General features: G+C 39.3%; 1 protein-coding gene across 11 annotated transcripts in view; it reads right to left on the minus strand.

Annotated features, from left to right (window-relative positions):
• The window catches only part of LOC139774149 (neurotrimin-like), a 307,096-nt gene that overhangs the window by 65,926 nt on the left and 214,815 nt on the right, over positions 1 to 26,355 (minus strand). For all 11 annotated transcript variants that reach the window (XM_071709175.1, XM_071709170.1, XM_071709171.1 and 8 more), the window contains one exon: positions 20,036 to 20,258. In XM_071709175.1, coding sequence (XP_071565276.1) covers positions 20,036 to 20,258 — 223 coding nt within the window. The remainder of the gene's footprint in view (positions 1 to 20,035; positions 20,259 to 26,355) is intronic.

Here is a 26,355-nt window from a genome sequence, read left to right on the forward strand (position 1 = left end):
AGAAGATAGACTCTCTTGTATTCTATTCGTCTCCCAAGTCCCAACGCAGTAATAACATTTATTTAGGTTGCTATATTTAGTTAATATAGCTTATTTAGGTTGCTATAATAATATTTGTATTTCTCACCATGAAACTTCTACGACGCAACAGTGAAAAATATAGCCGTGCGAGAATCGAATATAAATACAGTTACGTTTACGAGCGCGCAATAAAAGAATTTATTTCGGCACGATATGTACAAATAGAAAATGGATGCGCGGTTCCACCGAGTAATCGATCATATTTCCGAGCAAAACGGAACCCTCCTTCATTTATAGGCACGTACCGCGATCGAACTAGTTTTGTCATCTCGAGAAGGCTTTACGTTTCCCCGAGGAATCAACTAGACAACTCGAATGCTTCTTTTTCTTATAGAGAAGGAAGATTCACTTGTGTGTTATAACGCTATCATTATGCGCGAATCAAAAAACGCTTAAGGATCTCCACTATGAAATATTAATTAGAATAAGACCATTAATTTCCAATTAGTTGTAAACTAATCGATTTTGAATGACAAATAGTGGCCAAAATTAATTGTCGAGAAATAGCGCGGTTAAAATAGCATTATGTCGTTAGTGGTTACTGGTGCATGTATGAGAAAGCAAAACACTGGAGAATTGACTGGACATTGCGCGTCCGTGATGCACGACTTTCAACACGCCAACCTCGAGAGACGTTCCCGTGCCGTTTTTCATCGTAATCATCGTCACCAATTGTGCGACATGACGTAACGAATGGTGACACGACACGGTATAGCGGACGTTATAAAGTCCGGCCGCGTGTCATGGGTGACGTACGTGAAAAGCGTGTCTAACGCGTGTCGCAACTCGGCTCTCTGTGTTTGCGTTATATCCCGATGTGAATCGAAAACATTCAGTTCATCTAGGACCGAGACATCAAAGGCTCCATCTATGTCTATGCCGTCAACGCTTGATATAATTCTCTCATAATTTTGTTGCCGGAATTCAATATTGATGAATACCTCTCATTCTTTGCATGGTCTTCAATTTCCTATTTATAACTCTAAAAAAGTCACTACTAATCCTATTTTTTCTCAACCATCAATACGTATGTAATTAGATTACTCAGTCTCGCATTCTCCATTCGCATGAACTCTAGAACTTTCTTTCGACGTCGGTTTATAATAGACCGCGAGATAACATCTCGAGCCGGTAATTAAACGACGCGACGTCCGGCTTGCTTATGAAGCCGGTCGGCTGCATGATGCATCGTCGCGACGACGTCGCGCGAGATTATTGACGTCGGTGGGAAATCGATAGCTACGTTTTCTGCTCCAGGTGATAGATGAGCATGCTCAGCATCGGATTACGGTGCGAACTAGTCGAAATAACTTGCCGATAATATCGCATTTGCCTTATTCGGAATTTAATAGGAAGATGCTCTGAGCATAATATTACATATATATTTTTACATTTCTATCATATTTAGCGAATAGAGAACACGAAATTTTTTTTGCTCCAAAAATGCTCCCAAAACATGCATAAAATATAGTTACAAGATATATTAAAGATGCATCGTAAGTGTTTAAACAGACACGCGATTATATAAGCTCTACGTGTGACGTGAGTTTAGTCGCGTGCATAATCGTATGACGTATGACACCCCGGCAACGCCACCAGAGATCGCTGTTTAAGCACAAAATATTAGATTGATGGATGCCCTTATATCAATACGAGACTAATTACTGCAGCCTTACGATAGAATTTATTAACGAAATATAATATCGATATGACGAGAATTTATCGCTTATTCGCCGGTCATTTTCGACGACGTAGTAATTATCGCGGCCTGCGGATGGTCCGGTTAAATCCGTCGACCATTACTAAAGCCGGTTGAAGTGACAATTGCGTTAATCTTCCGTGCAATGTTGGTGCCACCTATCACGAAGGACGTCGTGCTATTTTACCGCGACACGCGCCCAAAAACCATTCATCTCTTTTTCCATTATTCTGCTGTTCCTGTCGTGGATATTACATCGCGCGCTTCGTCTTTTCGCTGCGCTCGATGGGCTGCGACTGTGCTATAACATCACTTTTCGTTATGCAAAGGGAAAGCTCCCTTCGAGCTTTTACCTTCATCTTCGAGATTCGACGACGTCACCTTCGTTGCGCAAAATTAAAAGTTCCTTGAAATATTTTTCATTTTTTTACAGTCGAGAGTTAAACAAATACGTATATTCGAATCCACCAACTAAAATATGATTAGTCTACGGATGATATGTGGGTTTGAGAAACCCTGACATAGATGACAGTTGCAGTATTATCTCGCGTCACGCAAGATCAACAAATATGGGAACGGGAAAACGGCGCGGCAGCGCGCATGGTCATGGAACGGGCGTGATGCAGCAGCATGGGCGGCGCTAAACCCAGAGTTTTATTTAAAAGCGAGCGAGGATGGCCGAATGAGCTTCAATCTCGGGGCGCCGTGTAAACACGGCCATAGATTCCTTTTATCTCTCGGCAAAGGGGCTCCTATTTTTCTTTCTTCCCGTATCGAACGACTTTCCACGGTGCGCGCCCTCAGACTTCGTTTACCCTCCGGCCGGATACAGTTCTTTGGGAGAAAGAGAGAAAGCGTGCACGAGCGTATCCGCCGGGTATCCGAAACATTTTCCCAGTCATCCGCGTGATGATCGTAAACATTCGGCGTGATGCAGCCAATACGTCTTCATAAAATAGTGCTCTTGGGCTGTGCGCGAGGGACAAAGAAGTCGCACGATGACAAATAAACCGTCATTTCCGCGCGGCGTGCCAAGAATCAAGAGAGAGAGAGAGAGAGAGAGAGAGAGAATCTAGTCGTGCAAAAATTAGAATGTCGTCCATAACAAATTCATAGACATTGGAACATATTGTTGAACAGTTTGAGAAATATGTTCGCATTTCATATCATGTATTCAATTCTAGATATGACTGACAATGAGCTTTATTTGGGCAATATGAAATATCAGATTCCGAGCTGGATGTAGCGCTAAACAAGTGATCAGATTTGTTATATATAACGTCTAATTTTATCTCCTTATAACGTCGAAATATAGATTAATCCAAGTTTAGCCTGTGAAAAATATGTGTTTACCGAAGGCAAATGCAGAAATGAATTATCTAATTACTCGTTTTTTGAAGCAAAGTTAACGCCCCTTACCCACGATAACTTGGCCGGGAAAGGAAGGAAATTTTAATCGCGAGTCGCTGGCTTAATGCAGATACTTTGCGCTCGGACGTCTCCAAGTACTGCTGCAGGCAGTTTTAAGGGGCGGGATCTCCCCCAGGAAAGTAAATTAACTAATGGAAATGCAATCCCAGCGATCTCCGGCTGCCGCGCATCCTTTTCCGCGCTCCTGCTAGGTGATGTATCTAGTTATCAAGTCTCACCCGCGACTCTCTACCTCATCCTGTTTGATACTCTCAATGTAGTCTCTAATTTTTTGAGAGGATGCGCGCGTGAGAGAGAGTGAAGAGAGGAAAAAGCGTGAATTCTCGCAGGATACGCTATTTATGCACGTTGAGAAGAAAGGTCTTCCCTCTGAAAACTCATCTCGGTTTTCGCACTATGATCTTCTTTCACTCTTTTCTCTTACGTTGTGCGAAGCGAAAATAATACGACGCATTATCTTGCGATATCAAAGAGCTCGTGTGATTTTTATCAGGAGCGAACGATAGTATCGATCGGCGTAAAACTAGGTTGAATGCGCGAACGAGCGGATAAATACAAGCGAGAGACAAGCACACGAGTTATCGCCTGTTTCTCTATTGGAAATCAGCCCGTGGTAATCCGTTAAAATGATGCGGGCTAAAATACCGTACATCGACCCGCAAACGTATTTAGAGACTATGACGGCGATATTATCCTCGAATTATTTATAATCTAAATGAAGTATTTGGCTTCATAGGATTATTCAGATTATTGGTATGAGATGTATGGATATTTTTGCGAGATTTATCATGCATCGATCGCGTGATATAAATACGTTGTTCGAACGAACTCTCCAAAATATGCACGGGGAATTTTGCTGTCGCGGTAAAACTGTCGCTGCTGCTACTACATATTCAATATGAAAACGTTCAAATTTTCCTACCACAATCAATTATTCGATATTACACAAATCTGTTCTGTTAGCAAAATAAAAAAATCTTATTGCATAAAGTTGATAGAAATAATATGAATTTCTTGCTGAAGCAAAACGTGCGGTTATTTCTATCAAATGCATTTTGGTGTTGTAATGAAATCGTTTTGATTTCCGAAACAAAAATTAATGCGTTATTGCGCATTAGCGAAATAATCTTTAGATTTTGCAAAGCTATTTTAAAATTAATATTTATAAGTTTTCTCTTGACGATATAATAAAATATGATGAAATTTGCGACGATAGCGTAAAATATGTTGTATCAATAAACTTTCTATTTTTCTTTCTTTATTTGAGAAAGAGCTCAACAATTAAAAAATCGAGAAATTAACATTACGCAATCCGAATGTAGGTGACGCGATCCAAACAAGAGCAGTAAAGAGAGATATATGTATGTATAATATCATCATTTATATACAATAACATAAGAAAAACAGAAATATTGTTTCAATCCCTAGAGATATCGAGCTTAAATTAGTTTATCACGCTATCCCGGATAAAATAGCCAAGGGCTAGTAAACAAACGGCATTGAACAAAATTTAACAATATAGGAGAAAATATGTGCACAGCAAATGTAGTAGATAAATATGCATATAATAAAAATAAAAAGTATAGGGAATTAACAGAATATAATAACGCGATGTCGGAAGCAAATACTATCTATATATAATATTAATCGATATTAACATATTGGATATATGGAAGAGGATACGTCCGTAGTGTAATATAGGTACTCTCTTGGTAAATAAAGTGGCTGCAATTAATCGACACGCACTTTGCGCGAAATGAATTCGCACCTGATAATTTATCACTCGTCACAGTAATATCGAGCGCAATTTTGTAGTTGAAACCGAGGCAATCGATTCGATATGATTGGATCGCCTCGGCACAATGGTTAATACCCGACTGATTATTACCGTGAACTTCCTGTGTAATCGTTAACAAAACCAGAAAGTGTGTTGAACGCTTGGCAGATACGACACTTGCCAAAAATTAACGAGTAAATTCGTTGCACGGCGGTATCCAATTTAAGCGATTTAAATAGATCGTGCGCGTGTGGGAGCGTGTGTAGGTGCATACCTGTGCGCACATCAAGCCGCAACAGGACTCGATTATACTTTAATGACTGACGGAACAGACGGTTGGATGAATACGGTTCGCCGCAGAATAACATGTAATAATATTTGATGACGGTAAAACGAAATGTCACTGCATAAATACGAGCCTAGGTCATATGTCGGCAATACTTTAACGTTTACACATTTATGGCTTTAAAAATATCCCGATAACGATTCGCTCGATTTCGTATATCTACGTCGCACGTTGTTTCTGACGCAACGACTTATTATCGCTAAATAGACTAGTAAAAATACAAATTACCGTTGTTCTAATATATATATAATATAAACCGATTGACTTGTATTTTGCAACAAGTTTTAAGAAAAATTTTATCGGAAAGTTTTGTAATTAAAAACAGATAATTAGACAATTAAAAAAACTTTCACATTGGAGAACGTACGAAGCGCGTTGCGTAATAGAGTCTAGCAAAATAAGAACATAATTTTCAGCGATTTGTTTGACTCCCAGCGTGAACTTCCAAGATTAATTCTTCCAACATTCAACTTTCCAACATTAAATATCTCGATAAGTAATTCCCAAACTAGGTCCCTATCAAAGTAAACTCCCTTTGAAATTAACTGGAAATAAAGTTTCGTTACTCTTGTAGTTTGATTCACCAAAAGTCTTTAACTGTATACTACATAATTATGCTGCCGTTTAAATTTCTACTGAAGAAAAACTATCCTCACAAATTCTTCATCGAGAAATACATTTTTATTGCTCATCTTTCCTAGTCTTTCCTTGTGTATTTTCCTCTACAAGTGATATAACAATCGCAGTTATATCACCGCCAGCGTCAGCTCTCGTTATCTAATCGCGCGCAAATTGGACCGCGGTGCGAAAGGACCAAAGCAAGGGCCATTTTGCGATTGCGGGTAATCCGGAATTAACCGATTTCGTTGAGCGCGCCCGACTCGATGATAGAGCATACCGGTGAATGAGCGCGGCCGAAAACGAGGCAACGGGTTAGGCGAGCTCCGCCGACCGCAAATAATGTGACGGCAATTAATTGAGATAGCGCGAAGCCCGATTACGAGGACGGAGTGTATACAGGGTGTTCTAGAATCCTGACCCTAATTTTAATGACAGCTTCTTGCGATCGATTAGACTTTAAGCTCAAATAGAATTTAGTCTTCCAGAATTTTAATTTGAGTTATTAATTGGAATTTAATATTAAGCATTAAGTTATAATAAATAATGGCCTATTTTCGAATTTTGTTAGATAAAATTGGCTGCAAACTCATAAAAAAAAATCTATCGTTAGGGCCTGGCATTACCGAACATCGCCACCGCGTGTGACATGTATCGGGCGTCGACGCCAGCGAGCTATTACGATCATTCGAACGGCCATTGCAACGCCGCGCCGCGGCTGATGCGACGCGTGTACGCGATGCTCGTTCCGCACTATTTATGCAAATTCGCGGCCGCCCCTAATTGAGTCCCACCTGCTGACGAGCAATAAAGAGCCGCGTTTTGCGCGGTTTCGTTCATCCGCGTTAAACACGGCGCGTACTCGGCCGCGCTGGAGCTTATCGCGCGAAATACATTAAATACGTATCTTCCTCGCGAATAACAGAATTCCCGTTGTTGTAGGCATTATTGGACGCTGTCGATTTCACGGTAATGCCCTAATTTAGAATTATTTTTAAGTTACATTTCCGTTCGCATCGATAAACGTATATGGCCACATCGAATGGATGTGGAAGGGATTTATGTATTGTACAGATGCGGTCGACCACAAATTTTAAACGCGACTGCGGTGACGATTTATTGTCCGTCCACTCGTGTGTTCACAAACGCCGGACTAGTCGCTAGAAATTAATGTTGTCTCCCGGTAATAGCGTATTGCGCCAAGTGTCGATACTTGATAATGTAATACGTATGTTTATGCAGTCGCACGCGCGTATATGATAAACACCCCGCTTCATTCTCGGATGCTTTGGTATAATTTGTTTATCGCATTTACAACTTTAAACATATTGTTCTATATTGAGATTTTTGTCGTGTAATTTTTGTCTTGTTGGATTACCTGGCATTAGCGACATGAAATTTTGCTGTTATTTTAAATTTTCACATATACATTCTAAAAAAGCTGTAAATTGAATAGCGCATCGCGCGATTCAGATGTACATCACCAGCCATGCGAAATCGGGGGATTTCACACGTTACATAATCGCGTTGCATAATCGCGGGAACGTCGACGGAGGAAATGCATCAATTTCCGTCGCTTGTCGTCACATCAGTCGTCTCGGGAGAAACTAGTGTCAAGTAACGCCATGGAACCCTTATAGCTGCATTTCTATGGTGTAACCCCTGTAATTTTCACTATTCTTTTTTTTTCTTTACATAACTGCAACCTGCGTCGTATACTATCGGACACTTGTACACTTTTTATATATAGGCTATATCGATGATACCAATGAGAAATTTTGTAACTGTAAAACTATAACTATATTTAGAAGATTTATGGTCATTTTTATTTGCCTGAAAATAGAGAATTGTGAAACGGAATACATACATATAATTAATATATGCATATAAAACTTTACTATTTTTTTAAATGGCACGTTTTTTTTACATGATTCTAAAACGCAGGTGCAGTATATTTTTTACTATGCTAGAATATCCTCGACGTATAAATAATAAATAATACATAATTGCAGAAATATCCAATACAGACTCAAACAACTTTATTGCAATTGTTTCTTTATGTTTTTATGAACAGAGGAATCTAAAAATTTTTGTATCGTACATCAATTTGATATCTATATATATAATTTCTTCTGAAGTCATACTCTTTTGAATGGAAATAGAAATAAATCAAAATTGTTAAAGCGTGCAACGGTGACGTACATATATCAAAAATATCTCTGGTTTTAATGTAGTTAGTACATGAATTGGAGGGGGGGGGGGGAGACGAGCTGTCAGCCGGAAGAATCGTTTGAGCTATTCCTAAAGAAAACACAAGCGTGACGGCGAATCGGTCTGTAGGCGGCAACGAGAAAACTTTTAAGTGAGCACTTTAAACTGTCCTAACAGTGAGATCAAAGGCAGCAAAAATATCGAACCCACAAATAGCTTGACCAAGCATTGTTATACCGGGGTCTGTATTAGATCTACATCATCATTCCACGGATGCGTTTACATTTTTCATATTTTAAAATTACATCAAAACCACTAAGAGAATATAATTAAGTGTAAACTCTTTTATCTCCCGTTGGCTTATTATCCCTGAAAGTGCAATTATATATCTTTTATTTTTCATTTCTTTATATATCCCATGGCCGCAGACTATATTATATAGGACAAAAATATCTACACACATAAGAATAAATATCTTTTTTATTCCTTTTTTCTTTGCCGTACGCCGCAATGCGGTTCTTCGCGCACTTTCTCGACTGCAACGTGTCCATGTTCGGAGCACATATAGAGCCGTAAAGAAATAGAAATTTACGGACTGCTCTCTCCGTGTATGGAGCGTGAAGTACGTAATACGCGCGTGTCGCGGTGCATATACACGTATATTTTGAGCGACGACGAAATGGAATAAAGGAGGCGAGATATAAAGTTTTTCGTAATACTCTCTCACAATCAGCTTTTATGATATTACATCTGCTGTTTATGCTATATAATTATAACATGACATCAAAGAATCGGTGACACTTACGATGAGTTTTTTTTTTTTGAGAATTTTAAAAGTTTCTTAAAACGATCTTGAAACAAAGAAAAAAATTTTGATGGAAAATTTATTTAAGTAACAATATTATTTTATTATTACTTGTCAAGTCATTCAATTTAACTTTCCATTAAATAAATAATTTCTCTTGGTTATTCTGCTATGGAAAATGTACTCTACGTTGTTAAAGAATTTTTTCCTAAAAGATTTTTAGGGGAATTATGATATCTTATGGATATATGTATATATTCAGTCATTAGAAATCTGTTTCAACTGACATTTAGCTGCCATTTAAAACGGCCACGTCCAATAGCAGGGAAACCGCATCTCCCGCGTGTCCAATCAGAAAAGACTGGACCATGATAGACGTAATTAATCCGATCTGAATGCAATCTCGTGAAACCTTCACTTGTTTCGGACGAGCGCCGGTCTAGCGCATCTTCCCTCCCCCTCCCCCTCCCCCTCCCCCTCCCGATCACTTCCCAATTTACTATACCTTGAATTGCAAATCGAGCGACGCGCGTCCGCTCAAGGCAACGGATACTCGGGATACTCGATTCTCTTTTTCTTCGGTGAATTACGTTCTGTCGCAATTCTACGTTGCTTCGTGCTTGCATTTAGGATAACTCCGTTACTTTGTACAGTCCGTCGTGGCCATCGAATTTTCGCTAAGAAAGAAATTAACGAGTAAACTATTCCTCGGGGATTTTCCCACGATAAATGGATCTATATATCTTGAGCGATCCTTTAACTTCGTTAATCCGTCTGGACGGGACATTGTTTAAACAAACGGACCACAATCAAAAGCAATTGCAGTTGTACGTATAAGCCTTAAATTCACGAGACATTCAACCGAAAAACCGGGATGTAATAAAAATGGCGTGATATCCAGTAATTGTCTGATTTCAAACGAGGAGCGGCGTCAGTTAATTGTTCGACCGTGTCGGTCACTAGCCAATCGTCCTGCTAAATAGGACTAACTTTCTTCAGATTATTATGCAGTCTCTTCTAATTCTATCCTGACGCCACTTTTTTGTCACCAGTCCTAAACTTACAATTAGAAAGAAATTATAATTATTAGCAGCCAAAAATTAATATCTTGTTTTATTATTTAGATTCCTATCGCGTAAGTTATAATTTGGAAAAAATTATTATACTAAATCTAAGATAATTTCTTTCACAAGTTTTTGGTTTTCTCCACCAGAGATTAAAAAATCATATATTGAATATAGCTTATTTTGTTACGTTTAACATTTGTACGTTAAACGTAGAGCATTAAAAATTAAAAAATTACCCTGTTTAAAAGAAAATAAGTAAAATTTATTATTTATACACTCTTCTGTATAATGTTACGAAAAGATTCGTAATTAAATTGCAAGAAAATACAGACTGAATATTGTTATTAGAAGATGTCGAAACTAAAGTTATTCCTACTCTAGCAGTGGGGGGGGGGGTGGAGGATCACTATTGTGACTGCACGAAGCAACGCAGTGCAATATGTTTCTTATGCACAAGTTGCCACTCGGAAAGTTTCTCGAAAATTGAACGAAATTACTTCAAAGTGTTAGACTCGGGTTATGACTTTTGCCTTATCCTCCCTCTACGTGAACATGCTGCGAAATGATCCAAATGATATCAAAACATCTTTTGTAATTTATGAATAGTTCTAGCAATTAGATTATTATACGTATCCCTATAAATAATGGAAACACATGATTCACCCACTAATATCAGGCGCACGCTGTCTAAAGCCTAAATCGATATGCTCGACTGTTTTCCATTCAGGAACAGAAAATGGTCTTACGCTTAAATGTATCTGGCCGTGGGCAACGTACCGTAGGATCACTATAGTAACGACATCGGTGTACAATTATGACGAGCAATCCATGAGTTTATCGAGTTTCAAAGTGCACGAGCGAATTAACCGCATGGATTGGTCTGGTTGGCAAGGATCCCCGAACTTGGTTGCTTCATAGAAACTCCAATAACTTACGATCGGAACATTGCCAGTAACACGCAATTGTATTTGCTGATCCGTAACGCACGCCGAGAAAGCGATATCAATTTTACGCGCGAGCCAATTATTCAATTTTCATTTCATTGTGCATGGCAATTTTTGAGATGTGCATGAGATATCTTTAAATTTTGATAAAATTGCAATTAGAAACGTCAGGCAAATGGTAATGGCTACTTAGAGGAAAATAAGACATTTTGATGGCAGGAAATTTGACATATTATTTTTTAATTGTCAGCTATACAGAATTTCTTGTTACGTGGTCAAAAGTAAAAATAAAATTTTTACATCTAAAAGAAAAATTAATCCAAAATATTATCAAATTATCTTTACTTTATATTATATTTCCTCAAACTTTGAGAAATTAAAAATATGAATACTTTTTTGAAATTGAATACCTACATTATAGAAATCTCATTATGCAAGTATATTTCACAGAATGCAGATCAGATATCATAGTAAATTGCTAGAAATTAAGGTGTGATGATTTATTAAATTAAAATTCTTTGTAGAGTTCAATGATACATATTTATACCATGGTTGACTAGTACAACTCAATAATATATAATATAAATATCATAATTTATCTTGTATATAAAATGTTTTCTTGCTCTAAATAATAAATTCAATTTCTCATTTCTAAAGTTGCACCGCAATACAGTTTATATACATATCGCTTTGTATGCTTCCGAGAAATTTTTCTGCGCTCTACGATGAATCGAAGACGGATATCCCGATATGCATGTATTGATTTGCCTATTGCGAGTACGGACCAATAACCGGTTTTCCATGTATCCGAGTAAATAGGAAGGTTATATGCGCCCATGGAGAAAGCCCGGGCATATTGCAAGATATTGTCCGCTCGTCTGTTTATTGGACTGACTGATACGTCGCCTGTCAACCCGTGTTATGTCGTCCATTTGAGACGCGTGTGTTGCACTGTTCAACAATGCATGTAAACGTCGCTTCTATAGTCCACTACGTGGATTTAATCAAGCAAATTAAACTAACTGCCCTTTGCACTACTGCACTTTGAAACTAGAGAGAAACATTTACTTAAAAATTTTTATACTGCGTGTTGCTCACACCTGACCCTGATATACAAATGTAGCTCTCTCTCTCTCTCTCTCTCTGTCTCTTTCTATACATACGTATATATGAATTATATTTTTCATAATTATATATTAGATCTATCACATTATTTTTTAGAAATTTTTACTTTTTTAAATTTGTAAATCCCTTAAATCGAATAAGTTGCAGAGAGATGTCCATTTTATGGAACAAACGTTTATCGCGCAAGGCACTTCTATTTCCCGAAGCGAGGTGTAATCTTGGCGTTCATCTTACTTTTGTAGTAAAGCGTATCGCGGCTTCATATACCGGCAGGCAGGCAGGCAGGCAGGCAGGCAGGCAGGTAGAAATTATCAGTTTTCTGTCGAACGAAGTGATTCGGCTCGAACGCGTTTGTCCCACTCGCAATCGCGATAGTTGATCGGGAATATGAACTTCATCTCGTGTGCGTGACACAAAGACGGTACACGCGGCCTGCCATTGTATCATCGCCGGCACCTATTTCGCTGCCACTTCGTTCGGCCGATGTGAAAGGCAGTGTCAACGACAGCCACCGACAGGCGAGTTCCCAATCGAGCGGAAATAACGGCTGAAGAATCGGCGACCTCTCCGGGCTCTCTTTCATCGCGTTCTTCTTTCATTTACCCTTCTCTCGTAGCTTTCTCTCGTGTTTTTTTCTTCGACAGGTTGCGATAGGGGAGACTCTACTGTACTACTGATTTAAATCACGGAGATTAAATAACGACAATGATAGATCACGCAAGACACTCAGGATTTTAATAGTCAAATTGGGTAAATAGCGTTCTATGAAGCAGACGAATATAAGGGTGAGATCCCTCGTGCTAGTGACAGCTTTCTCAATGGGCCGGTCTAATATTTAATATCGAGGAAAGGAAAAGTACTCTAAAGAAATATTTATCTATATAAGAGCTTATAAAAAATCTCTCAAGATAATTGAGTCGATAACGCTACTGTTATCATTGTTTTCTACGAGCTTATTTTACGATTGCACAATTTAGGCAACGTGATGTAAAAGATACACAAGTCTTTATTATATTGCACGCTAGGCTTGCCTTACTTCATAGTCGCGCACATGTAGGCGCATATAACGTACAAGCTGCTTGCTCCTGTGTTAATGGAATGCCTTTGTCTTTCTGCCTGCGCCTGGCACGGGATTTACTTCGCAAGGATTAAATCGCACGTACCGCCGGATGTCCGTCTGTGAAGAGCGAAACCTGAAAGGGGAGGGCAACAACGTAGTTCCTAGGGGCCCTACAGGGAGAAAAAAGCGCGTAGTCCGGACAAAAAGCGGCGAAAGGGTTGGGAGGATTAAATTTTCAAACTGTGCACAGCGCCTGTGGAAGCACCGCGCATTGTGAGTGCCCCCGCGCGCGATCGTTGAATTAAAAACAATGGAAATGTTGAATTCTCGGTAGCGCGGCTCTTGTTACGGCGTTTGTTTTCCATAGCAGAAAATAATAAAAAATGCATTAATCGAACGCTCGCAGCCGCCGGCGATGACACACCGACAGGCAGCGACACAGCAACCAAAAGCGAGGGCAGCTCGAATTATCGAACATCGTTCCCCCTTGATTTCGTGTTTTACGCAAGCGAGTTTATATTAAAAAAGGAATTGACTATATTTTGCCAGAATATATATTAGATATATACACGTGTGCGATGTCTAATATTGTATAGCCAGTTATATAAAACTTTAGAAACATATGATTTCCTACTCGTCCTATATTATTTTGAAAAATGAAAAATACAACTGCTACTAAGCACATAATTTACAAAAAGTGAATTGTGAAAGCGGATTCGAGCTCGATAACGATTACGCGACGGTAATTACATGCCGTGGGGAAAAGAATTTCGTCATAACTACGGTAAACATCTCTCCGGCGATAGAGAAGATTCGAGGGGATAAATCAACTGGAGGAAAGTTGGTTAATCTTCATCGAGAGCGGTAAAGACTTTACGGATTGTTTTCATACGAAACTTTCGAAGCGGTTCCGTAGACGTCTGCCAGACTTTACCGGAGGTAGATCTATCGTTATTACGAAATATTCCCACGTTCTTACGAACGTCCGGGGGTAACTTGATTACGGCGCGGAGTCTTACGAAGAATTCATACAATTTCTAGAATGCTGAGACTTGATCAATCATCTTCCTTCCGTGAAGAGAATGCAATGATAATATTAATCTTCTTAGGGTGAATAACGAATTACATAATCATCTGCATAGCATATTTTTACAAACTGAAAGTTATAATATATTCGTTATAATAAGTTATAATATATTATACTAGACAAATAAAATTTAGTTAAAAATTTCAGTGAATTGTCTCTAGAACCGTCGACAATACACTGAAATTTTTAACTGAATTTTATTTGTCTAGTTGAGATTTCTAGCAAGTGGACTATAGTCATCCCAATGCATGTATTCCTTTCGAACGCGCTCTTAGATTGCCGTGCGTTTCGTGCTACATTTCTGTCGTGTGTTCGTAACGCAATTAGGAAGTGTTCTGGCACAAACGGCAGAGAGCATAGCTGGACAGGACTCAAAGGAGCCTTTAACGTTTCATAAGTATGCGACTCTGGCTCGGGACTCTCTCTCTCTCTCTCTTTCTCGCATGTTCGAGTAATCCTCTCTCCCTAGGTTACTCCCTTGAAGTGCGAGGCTACATTAGATCATAATTAGTATACACGAGCCGTCGTACAAAAGCAGCTTACATAACGAATACAGTGTCGCGGAGTCGTCGTTTCCGCAAACTCATTTTGCACGATGTAGTTTCCATAATGAACGTTTGGTCGGCAAGTTACGGTAAAATCTGCGAATGCCGTTTATTAAAGTTCGCGAGCGGAAATGATTCTGCGAACAAAGGTCCGGAAAAATATGTATCCCAGAATACTGTAATAAAACGGCTCTGTTCGCTTTGTGCGATGTTGGCACCAAACTTGTTCGCGAGTCAATAGAAGCGTCCTGCTACGAACGATATTGTCTTTTTCGACTACCACTGGCAAAGATCGCGTTTGCGCGCCCCAATCGAAAGTCTAACGGAGTCGCAATTCGATATATGTATATCCATAGTTTCAAGTTTGGGCTTCAGGCTTCAGTACCATCAAAATAAATATATGCTTGAAAAATTATAACATTTTCACAAAAAGTTTGGTGAGCACAATTGAATTTTGTTTCGTTTTGTTAATACGAAATCGTCTTGCGTTTTCTAAAACCAATTTACTTTGTTCTCAAATTTAACTAATTTAATTAATAATTATTTAATTAATAAATTTAAATAATAAAAGTTAATAAATTTAACTAATCTGAAAAAATTGATATCAAGTATAGATATGTGATTTGGATATCGGGGCAAAAATTGATAACGGAAGAGACAAGAGAGGGAAAGACAGTCCACGATTCGTTTCTTCGACATTGCGAGATCTGGTTTCGATATGTTTGTATTGTATTGAGTAATGTGTATTCAAATGGAAAGTTGTGTATAATGTATAATGTTGTGTATAGTGTAATAGATATAATCAAATAGATACAAAACAAATCGAATGAATAACCGTTGGTGAGAGAAGTACGTCAGCTCTCAGATGCTGCTTTTCATATTTACAACTCGTGATCATAGATCGAATGACTGATCGTAAGCGAGAAGTGAATCGTTTTCTGTAGAAAATAAAACGCGTATTACACGATCTTCTTCTCCGTCACAAATGAAGTTTTTCGAAGAGATGCAAGAAGTACAAAGGAAGGAAAGAAGGTGGAAAGAGAAGAAAGGCGTTCGATTTGAATGCGTCTAATCAAAGTTAAGGCAGAAATAGTGGGGAAACTATTCGACCCGAGTCTCACTTAAGATAGAGCAAAGTGCACTTTACCGCGAGAATCTGACACTTTCCTCCACGAATACTTCTCCAAGATCTCAAATTATACCCGATAAGAGGCACTCGCGACTAATGAAAAAATTGCTTCCAGATTGCGATCGTTGAATCATGACGATTACCGCTTCCGCGATAATCTTCACTGTTCGCGGAATTGCACCTTGAAATTTCACCGCAGGGAAATCAAATTTGGAAATGAGACTTTCCTGATAAGTAAAATTAATATTATCATATTATTCGTGGTGTTATAAATTCCGTATTAATCCTATTTAGATAAACACAAAATAGTTCTCATGTTATATAATCCTTTTTTATCGCAGAATTTTATAATTACATGTATCAGCTTTGTTATTGTGCCTATACGTATCATAGCCTTGATCGTTCTACTTATTAGATGATCTCGATAGCGATAGCTGTTCGTTATTAATTGCGAATAGTCGCGTGCCCCATGAGGAAATATTCCAGTCTGTGCGAAAATGGTTCATGGCTGGTTCACGATATCTTTATGAGCTTTTACGCGCTCGTAAAGGCAGAAATGAAGTGACGGAGGAGAAAGCGGCGGAGTAGGGATAGTGGGGGTAACAAGAAAGCATGGATATTGCAAATTTGCGAGCCGCATTACCGGAGAGAAAGCATTTATAGCCGCGGAGAGCAAGCACGAAGCACGAGTTGAGATATGAGGCGATACTATCCACCGGTGCGACGCGACGTCTATCTGGAGGACATAAAGCTTAACGCGTTAATAAAGGTCGGTAGTGCCGAGTCGTTAGCATATCTTCATGATTGGAAGATATGCGTAGCATCAGATACATCGTAGTTACCTAGAATGAAAACAATAACATATTTCCAGAGAAAAGTACCATTATTAGAAAATTGGATATTGCAGGTTCCATTTTCACCGATGCTTTACAAAACAGTATAAGTATTAGAAAGAATATGAAACAAGTCAAGAAAATAGTACATAACTTGAAGTGTGAAAAAAATGTGTCACAAAAATAAGAAAAATTAAAAAGGCATGGTCGTTGAATGTTGATTAGAAATGTTATCAGCAGTGTTCTTTAAGTATCGATATTGCGATCGCGAAACTTTAATTCAATAGGTATAAACAAAAAGCAATTTGAAGACGGGCAACATATATAAGTAGACGTGATGATAAAGACGTTTTACGATCGTAACGCGAGCTTGGGAAACAATTTATCAACGGAAGACTGACGAAAAAAAGAAAGAAGAAGGAGAGGGAGAAAGAGAGAGGAGAGAGCGAGAGAGAGAGAAAAGCTGACACCCCACCGCGCGGTGCTTTAACGAGAAAAATACCTGCAGTCGTCGAGCAATTTTATTTACAATGGTTAAACGAAATCTTGAAGAATGTAAGCGGCGAACTCGTAAATCGCACCGCGGAATCTATTGTGCTTTGACTTAGAAAAATAAACCCCGTTACATCACCGTCGTATATTTCAACACACAGACACGCGACTGTATAACTTGGATGGAAGGCAAGGTAACGCTGTTTTGCATTCTCCATCACGCTTCGCGTATTCAGGGCACAATGAAAAAGCATATTTTTCAAATACAATGCGTTAAAAACTACCAATTAGTCAGTCCTTCGCGGCGCGGGCGTTCTTTGAGAAATGTTAATAGCGAATATCAGCAGGAAGTTGCGCTTGGAAAACAAGCGAACAAATACAATCACCGCAAAAGACATCGCGTGAAAGCCTCGGGTGAGACGGTAAGTGAATGTAAATACCAGCACAGCTTAAGCCGAGGATGTCCCAGGAAATGGAAATATTTGCGGATGGTTTGGTGCCACGAAAGTTCGGTATTCATTTAAATGGCGATACCCACAAGTTCTCGATTCTGCTAATCAGCTTACTGATTTTCCTACGCGCTAGTTTCACTGATATTAGTTCCAGATATTTATCGTGAAATTGTCTTGTTAATAATAGCCTTAGAATTAATATCAGCTAATATAAGCTATTAGGTAAGGTAAGGTACATGATTAAGAAACGATAATCCATGCCTAACTTTAGATAAGAATTTTTGCACTAGTTTTATATAAAAGACGTATCCTTTGTATGAAATAATAATACTAGCTTGATAATGCGTTAACGATAAGTATGGGGTATAAAAACTTTCATCTCCTTACAAAGAAAATACATTTTTCTCATAATCATATAGCAATATTAATTCATTTATAGAGATAACGATGAAGAGTCTAACGAAGATATATACTTAATAATGTTTTATTATAATTTAACTTTGAAAAGACAAAGTTTTCATTGTTTTATCGCAAAAATTTATAACGCCCTTATATTTTTTTCTGACTGCGAAAAAACACAATAGTACTTTATAACTTTGTAAACATATAAGTGGTTTAAATTGCTTTTCGATTGTCGTATAAGCTCATTGATCCGATTATATGAGGTAAGTCGTAAAATTTATTGGTTATCGCTTCATGAAACCGATAGTTATCGATTTGATGTAAGAGAGTATTCTGCGATCGTTTCTACATTTCTGTGTTAATTCTATATAGAAAGATCGTACAGAATAACAGAATCGGATGATGGTGGTTAACTATAACAAGAGAAACTCGGACACAAGAACGTAAGCCAGACTCGCGATGTTATTTATCGACGACGGCAATATTCGGTTAATAGAACGGTGCGCGATTACACGGAGGAAGATTTTATCAACGTAAGTTCGGATTTGTTTTATCTGTTGTACTTAAATGCGTGTTTCCGAACTTACCTATCTCTCTCTCCTCGAATGATGAGTAATTACCTTACCATGAAAGGAAAGTACAATGCTCTCTGGATCCTTCTCGAGCAAGCAGGTGTGTATAGTCGTTACTCTTTAGGATCATTTGTTCAACCGTTACGTTAAGGGTCAGGGCTAGAAATGATAAACGACCCGTTCTCTTTACCCACCTTCTCGCCATCGGGCTTCGTCCCGTGTGTTTCTCCTCCGAGATCACCTCCGAGGGGAATATAACGGGCGCGTTGGAGGAAGAAAAAGGAAAGAAGGGAGAGAAATACGACCGCCCCGGTCCCTTCGTTCACCTTCGTCTTAATGTAGGCGAAATTTAAAGAGGCAGCTTCTCGCTAGCGAGGGTTAAAGGGAAAATTCGTGACCTCGATCGTGATGACGGTCAAGATGACGATCAAGACGACGTTGATGACGGCGCGGGCGCATCGTGACGGGAAAAACGCGCAAGGAGGCACGCGAAGACGCGCCGCCCTCGGGACGATTTAAATCAATTCGCCGCGCACCGTGGTAGATAAATTCCCGGCCTGACGTTTAAGCGATCGCGAAAGTTTTTCGTAGCGAGCCGTACGTGCGATATGGCCTGGTATAAAAGTTTGCTCTTCAAACGATCCGGTCGGCAAACTTCTTTTCGCGCTCGTACTTCGGGTAGGTATACCGGTGCATGATTAAATCGGGTATACCACATCGCGAATGATGTATGCGAATTGCTTGCGTTCTGCGCTGACGTACGTGCGTTCGATTATCGGCAAGTAATTACTTATGCAAACTCGAGGAGCGAACTTCTCGACACGTCGGCGCGTATCTCTCCGAATTTATCTCTCCGCGGCGCGCGGCGTGGCGCGACGAAACGAACGGCAGCGCGGCGATAAAGGAAAGCGAAAAAGTTGAGGGGTGTCGTTATAGAATTTAAGTCCGCGCGGATAATTTTGCGGTAATGGAAAGCCCTATCTCTGGAAGAAGAAGGCAGAGCTTAGCTCAACATCGGTATCAACCAGTATCAACCAATCCCAGGTGTTCAATTGGCGCTCCGCCAGAATTTAAGCTCGGCTTAAATTTCGCGCAGTTGCTACGTAACTAGGGCAGATTCAGATTAGAATTAACTAATTGTTGCGTACACCGTCGTAATTAGGCAGGATTCCCGCATGCTCCCCGCGCATACTAATATTTGATAGAAACCTAACCGCGAGATATCGCGCAGGGAGGAAGTTAAATCTACTCCATCGCACGCAATCGTGACGTTTCACAATCGGTAATCTGCTTTTCAACTCTTTATACACACATTTAATTGAGCGTAATCCAACGTAAAACTATATCGAAATAACTTACCGATTACATTTAAATGGACTAGATGACTCATGTGGGGTGTTGTGGAGACCTGGCATTCGTAAATACCGCTGTCCCGATGCTGCGGATACTTTATTTGGAGCGTCCAGTCGTCCGAATGAGCGTTGTGGATCGCTCGAAATCGCTGGTCGTTCGTGTACGTATAACGGCCAATTGTGAGCAAATGGACGTCCCTGTGCCGTACCCACGATACTTGTAGCGTCATCTGCAAAGGAGAAAATGAGATGAGTTAGGACGCGGACGGACGAAAAAAAAAGACGGGAAAGACCGACCCACGAGAATCACGAATGATTTCACGCTGGTTGAGCTTAGTCCGGACCTGGAATCTTTTGTGTGCTTGGTTAAGGGTTGCCCATTGTACCGAGACATGTAATTAGTGGTTCGTTTGTGTCTGGCGTGCTGGTAATTAGCAAAATATCGGTCAGAACTTTCAATCACGCTCCCGACCAAGAGCTTTCAACGCTGTGCTTGGTGCGACTTGTCAAGCAAGCAAGTTTTCTTGTTTGATAAGCGTGCATGAATCGAAATACGAATAAATAAAATTTAAAGAAACAAAGCTTTTATGTAAGGAATTAAGAAAAATACTTAAGTCGAAACAAACACGAACTAAATAATTCAGTTTTTATTTTTGCGCGTTGGAGAGTTAGAAAAGTGTGATCGTTCATTTCGAAAGCATAATTCATCGCTGCGCAAACCAACTGTCGTCTTTGACAGATGTAACGCGCGTGCACGAGACAGCGACTCGTAAGCTGATACCGCTGTCGCGGTTTCCAATGGCACATGTAATAGAATAAATTACAAAGCGTACGCGAGATCTAAATTCAGACTCGTGAGCGGGATATACGACGCTACATCAGATACAACTTTCGAGCGTGCGCTCCGAGCGAGCGTTCCTTCCTTCTCGTACGGAGGAATTAATAGAGTCGCTTTGCATATCGTTGCGAAGTTAGCGTGCGAGATAAAACGCCTCGAGCTGCGATAATTGGACACCCGGACCCAGCGACGTGTAAATATTTGCATCCTTCGAGTAAGGTCGATACGCATTACTCGAAAGGCATTACATGAACCTGTGCATGCAGTAATGGTTCAGATGCGTTTCAACATGCTACTGTATAGATGTCCTAAATGTGGCTCTGTCCTATGCGGAAATGTTCGTTCCCGCATTGCCCTCCGATATTGCCGGACAAATTGAATGTCGCGGTATCGAAAGTTAAGTTTATATCGAAGGTCGAAATTAATTAAATTTTAATTAAGGGTTAATGACGCGAACAAGTAAACATGCGATACGTAACGTAACACATGGAAAATTGAATTAATCGAGTTAAAATTAACTGAATTTGCCATACTAGTTGTTCCAACAATAGCTTCAAACAGGCTTTAAAGTTTGCAACGTTAAATATTACAAACATGAGATCGCCATAGCGTAATGCGTAATGCGTAGTAATACTCATCCTCTGCACTGTTTCGCGCACTGTTCTTAAATTTTAATGCTCGCTTCAATTTCTGTCCGAAGTCTTTCATTTAAGTGCGCCATTGCCTGGATTCCGGGGGACCGATATACCTACCTACTAAACTATATTCTCTCTCTCTCTCTCTCTCTCTCTCTCTCTCTCTCTCTGTATATATATATATATATATCTTCGTTCTCTCCAAGATTCGCTTCCCTGGATCCTTATCCAACTCACTTCGTAGTTTCCGAGAGGACCTCGCTCGGTGGGTCCTACCGGACGAGTACGAGTTGCCGCGGAAGTTTCGGCGACCTAAAGATGTCCCTTGTTCGAGAACTTGCAGTGATATCCGAGCAGATAAGGAAGAGGGAGTCCATTGATAAGGGTGTCTTCTTAGTGGGAAGAAAGGGGGGAGAGAGAAAGGGAGAAGAGAGAGAGAGAGGGGATGGGTAGGAGAGTAAGAGATTTCATCCTTAACGACGAAAGATGAAATGGCGCTGAAGCAAAGCCTCGTAAGTAGATGCATTCGAGTTTGGTCAAACAAGACTCGCTATCTCGTTTTTGCCGCGCATATTATAGTTTTATTGCGCTTGTCGCGAGTGTGCGTATCGCCCGCACCCGTTATGTCTCCTGTTAATTTATGATATGCGCGGCCGACATGAAATGGCATAGTTGCTCGAAGGCTTCCGGCCGTGCCGGATTCAGGACGGTAGGTCAAACACTGTTGACTCTGCATCCTGCGTTCCTGGTTCTCGCATCGGCTCCTGACGCCGAACCGCATAGTTGGCCTTTGCATACCGATTCTGTTGTCAACACGCAAATACGATTTATGCGAATTCCCTTTCTCGTAGCCCGCCGAATGCAGATAGATAGATGGATAGATTTATTCTGTCCTTTGATAAATTTGCCGAAAATGATGGAAGATATTAAGTGAAATAATAGATGATCTGATATAGCTATAAATGTAAGAATTTGAGGATAGAAATTATAACGGTTAATAATAATATTACGGTATTCAAGAAATGCACCACTGAGATTTTAATACTGCAGTAACGAAGATAGACAGTAAATATTAACGTTCATTCCTCTCACAGTCAGATAAAATAGTAGAATGTTAAGTAACTTGTTTGTGAAAGGCTGGATACCGTAAATAAATAAAACAGTATTATCTACCGGAATAGTGAACACGTAGCCTCGTTTGATGAGGAATCGATCAATTTACCGTTTCGTTGTGATGTTATGCTGCTTGACATGCGAGTTATTGCAATCGATTTCGGGTGAGATTACCGCTGGAAGTTTCCGCCAGCGAATCAAATATAGCGTGCACACATTTCCAACGATGGAGAATTTTCGATGAGTTTTACGCCCCATGGCGGAATTGATAAAATTACCGATCAATTATCTCGCGCAAACAAATCCCGCATAAGAAAGAAGATTCTGACTTTATTTTATACCGGATAACATGAGAACGTGACATGAAAAGTAAATTACCCTCTCATCCTCTCTCTCCATCTCTATCTCTTTCTCGTCATGAAACACGTTGTAGTACATCCGAGAAATCAGCCCGACTCATGATGGCATATTCTATTGAGAGATACAAATCGTTACACAAAACACATATAAGGCTCCGCCGTAACGTGACTTTGGTCAGTCCGATAATTAATACCGGATTGATTTCGTCATGGTTATATAATTGTTCCCATTCTAATTGTGCCTGTCAAACTGTGATTTACGCGATATATTTTTTGTGGTGTTAAAATTGAATTTAAATCGCGAATAAAAATAATCTCTCAAATAAATATATCGATGAAATCCGCCAACCCAAAGCAAACAGAAAAGTTCATTATTCGCATATTATTCGCATATTATAAAATCAAAATTGACAGTTTTATAAACCAGAGGGAAAGCTGTTCTTCTGAATATGATCGTATTTTTGAATTATCATAATACGCTCGCTCATAAAATTTACGCTGCACTGAGAGATTGTGAAATTTAAGCGAGACTATAAAGTGTATTCGAGTCTATAAAAGTATATGCTGGTTTGTTATAAGGCAATTAACTGAAAAATAGTGTGCTAATACGATACATTTGAAATTATTATTTTACCGAATGAAGTCAGATTATCGACTGCCACTTTCATAAACAATCGTTTTATTGCCTGGCGAATATAGCTGCTATGCCACAGGCACTCGATTCGTTTGATTTCAAGATGAAAACGTAATTTAATCATTAAAAACTGGCAATTTTTAATTGGCAACGTGAAAAACGTATTTTGTACGTAACATTATTAGTTCGATTATTATCCCGATCGATAGTATTACGAACATTAAGCCGATTAAAAAAAGCGGAGAGATTAGGTACGAATCGATATAACGAGGTAGTCTGAACTTCACAATTATGTTGGTTGTTTATCTCTCTCGTCTTTTCATTTATTATATATCAGTTTTGATATATTATGGTTCTTACTTCTTTTAACAATTGAAACAGTTTGAAACTTAACGAATGTTCTCTGCTTCTCTCTCAAATTGTTTCTGATTAAAATAACCCAAATTAATTAACAATTACTTAACATGCTGATCAAGAAAGTTACATTTATTAAAAATGCGGTTGTAATTTTTAAAATTACCGTACTATTCGCGTACGTCGTTACATTAGATAATGTAATTCACGCGCCAATGACCATTCGTATCTGTCACGATTCGTATCTTGAGCAGGTTTATCTTGAGACAATCGTTCTAGGGGTCAATAGGAACGAATAGTCTATTTACCCCATGGGATTGTGCCTATATCCGCGCAATTTTATCTCAACAATCTCCATTCACGACGATCAAATTGTCCATGAAGCTGTTTCTACCTCTCGACGACGACTTCACGCCCTTCTGTTCTTTCACAAGATATTTTTGCCGTACCTTAGCCAGAAGTGTCTGGAATATCTTATTGCTCTATCACGTTACGTGCGATATGTTTGCAAAAACTCGTTTATTATTCGTCTTTTATCATGTGATTTATTCGTCAATTTCAGCTTTGTTCCTGTCGTCTTATCTTATTAATTGAAAACATTGCGCTTTTCGATTTATATTCTCTAACTTAAAGAAAACTACATCTAACATTAATAGGCCCGTTCGTTTTTGCTGCACTTTTGCACTAGTGCAATATGTTAAAATGAAAGAAAATATATTTGTTTCATTCTAACTTATTGCACTAGTTCAGAAGTGCAGCGAAAACGAACAGGCCTAATGTCAACAATCGTGAAATTGCACGAATCAAAATATCGAATGCATATAGTTGCAAAAATATAAATATATAACTTATACAAGACCATAAGGCTTCATGTTTATTCGAAAGGAATCCGATTAGTTTCGGTGAAAATATTTGCTGGCGACAAACAGGATGATCACAGGAGAAAAACATGCTTTTAGCGCAGTATTGCGGTGGTCCGGAGTGCGCGCGAGTGCGCGCGTATATTAGCATTTCTCGTATATATTTTTCGTCGGTTTATGCGCATATTGCCGGCCGGAGGCGCTAATTGCCGTTGTCGCACTCGGCTGGTACAGGAAGAGCGTTGTTTTATTCCGCGCGTACCGGATGTGCATCGTGCATCGTGCATCCTACATGTACAGACGAATGCGACAATACACACGAACGCGTTGTCCCGTCCGATAAGCTTCTCACGAGGATTACAATGTCGCGCGCAGTTCACGTTGTCCCTATCCGCCCTATCCCCATACGCCTGCATTTTTTATCGCCTGTGCGATTTTCGAGACAACTCACATACGATTAACGGTACTCTACGCGTGTTCTATGCTCTGATCTTTTAAGAAGAAGATTGCGTCAAGCAAAAAATTAATAAATAAAATGACGAAAATATAGCATTTTTATTTTTTTTAAAAGAATAAGACATATAAGTTATAAATTGATTGTAAAAACGCGTTAATGTATGTATTTTGTGAGAAAGATTCGAGGAAGAAAATATTGATTAAAATCTCTATCGAAACAAACAATTTATCTCTGAAAAACTTATTTCTACTTTTCGCAAAGAAGATATTTTAAGTATAATCAAATTAAATGAAAACTTGTGATGCGCTGACGCGACTAAAAGCTGGAATTATTCAAGTAGTCCCACATCACAATCTTGACTTTCTATCTTAGCCGTTACATGCCTGAAAAAGATCCCTTTCCTGAGAGTTTCTGAAATAAGACATTTCCCTTGTTTTGTGCTCAAGTCACAAAATATTCAGAGACTTTCTAGATCGCAAAAGAGAACTCGTTCGACAGTTAAGGTGACTAACTACTGCCAATTAATGATCTTTAAGGGCATAACGGATTTCCGATATCCTATAGTTCACCAGAACGTGTCGAACCACTTTCAAGCGCCATCAGCCTTCTCCGTTAAGACGCTTCTCTCCCTCGTTTGCCTCTTGACGACAAGGAAGATAAGGTTTCACCTTACTCCCTTTCGTCTACTAATCGATAGATTTTCTTGCCGAAACCCTCATCCGCCATGGTGATATTCCGATGCGCTTAGCATAACTCTTAATTAAATTTTTAGGACTAAATGGTCGATGCAAAATGTCAGCTGTTCAGAATTGGTTATCTCCGCATTGTTAGTTGCAATTAACTGAGTCCGCTGAGTCCTATTTTTAGGGTCATTAAGGGAAAAACATGCGACAGAAGGATAGCCGTGCTGAATTTCTATATTTGGGATAGATTTTCAAGTAAAGGGTTCTTTTGCAGAGCTATTCTTACATCACGTTCTGAGGGCGTTCGTAAATTTAATCACATATCGAATATCAATATCGCAAGGTACTGCGCGAGACCATGTCTCGACGAAAATAGACGTAGACATGTGACGCA

Source organism: Temnothorax nylanderi, unplaced genomic scaffold, assembly GCF_030848795.1.
Source record: "Temnothorax nylanderi isolate EJ_2023f unplaced genomic scaffold, tnyl_v1.0 TNYL_tig0074_pilon, whole genome shotgun sequence".
Classification (NCBI taxonomy): Eukaryota; Metazoa; Arthropoda; class Insecta; order Hymenoptera; family Formicidae; genus Temnothorax; species Temnothorax nylanderi.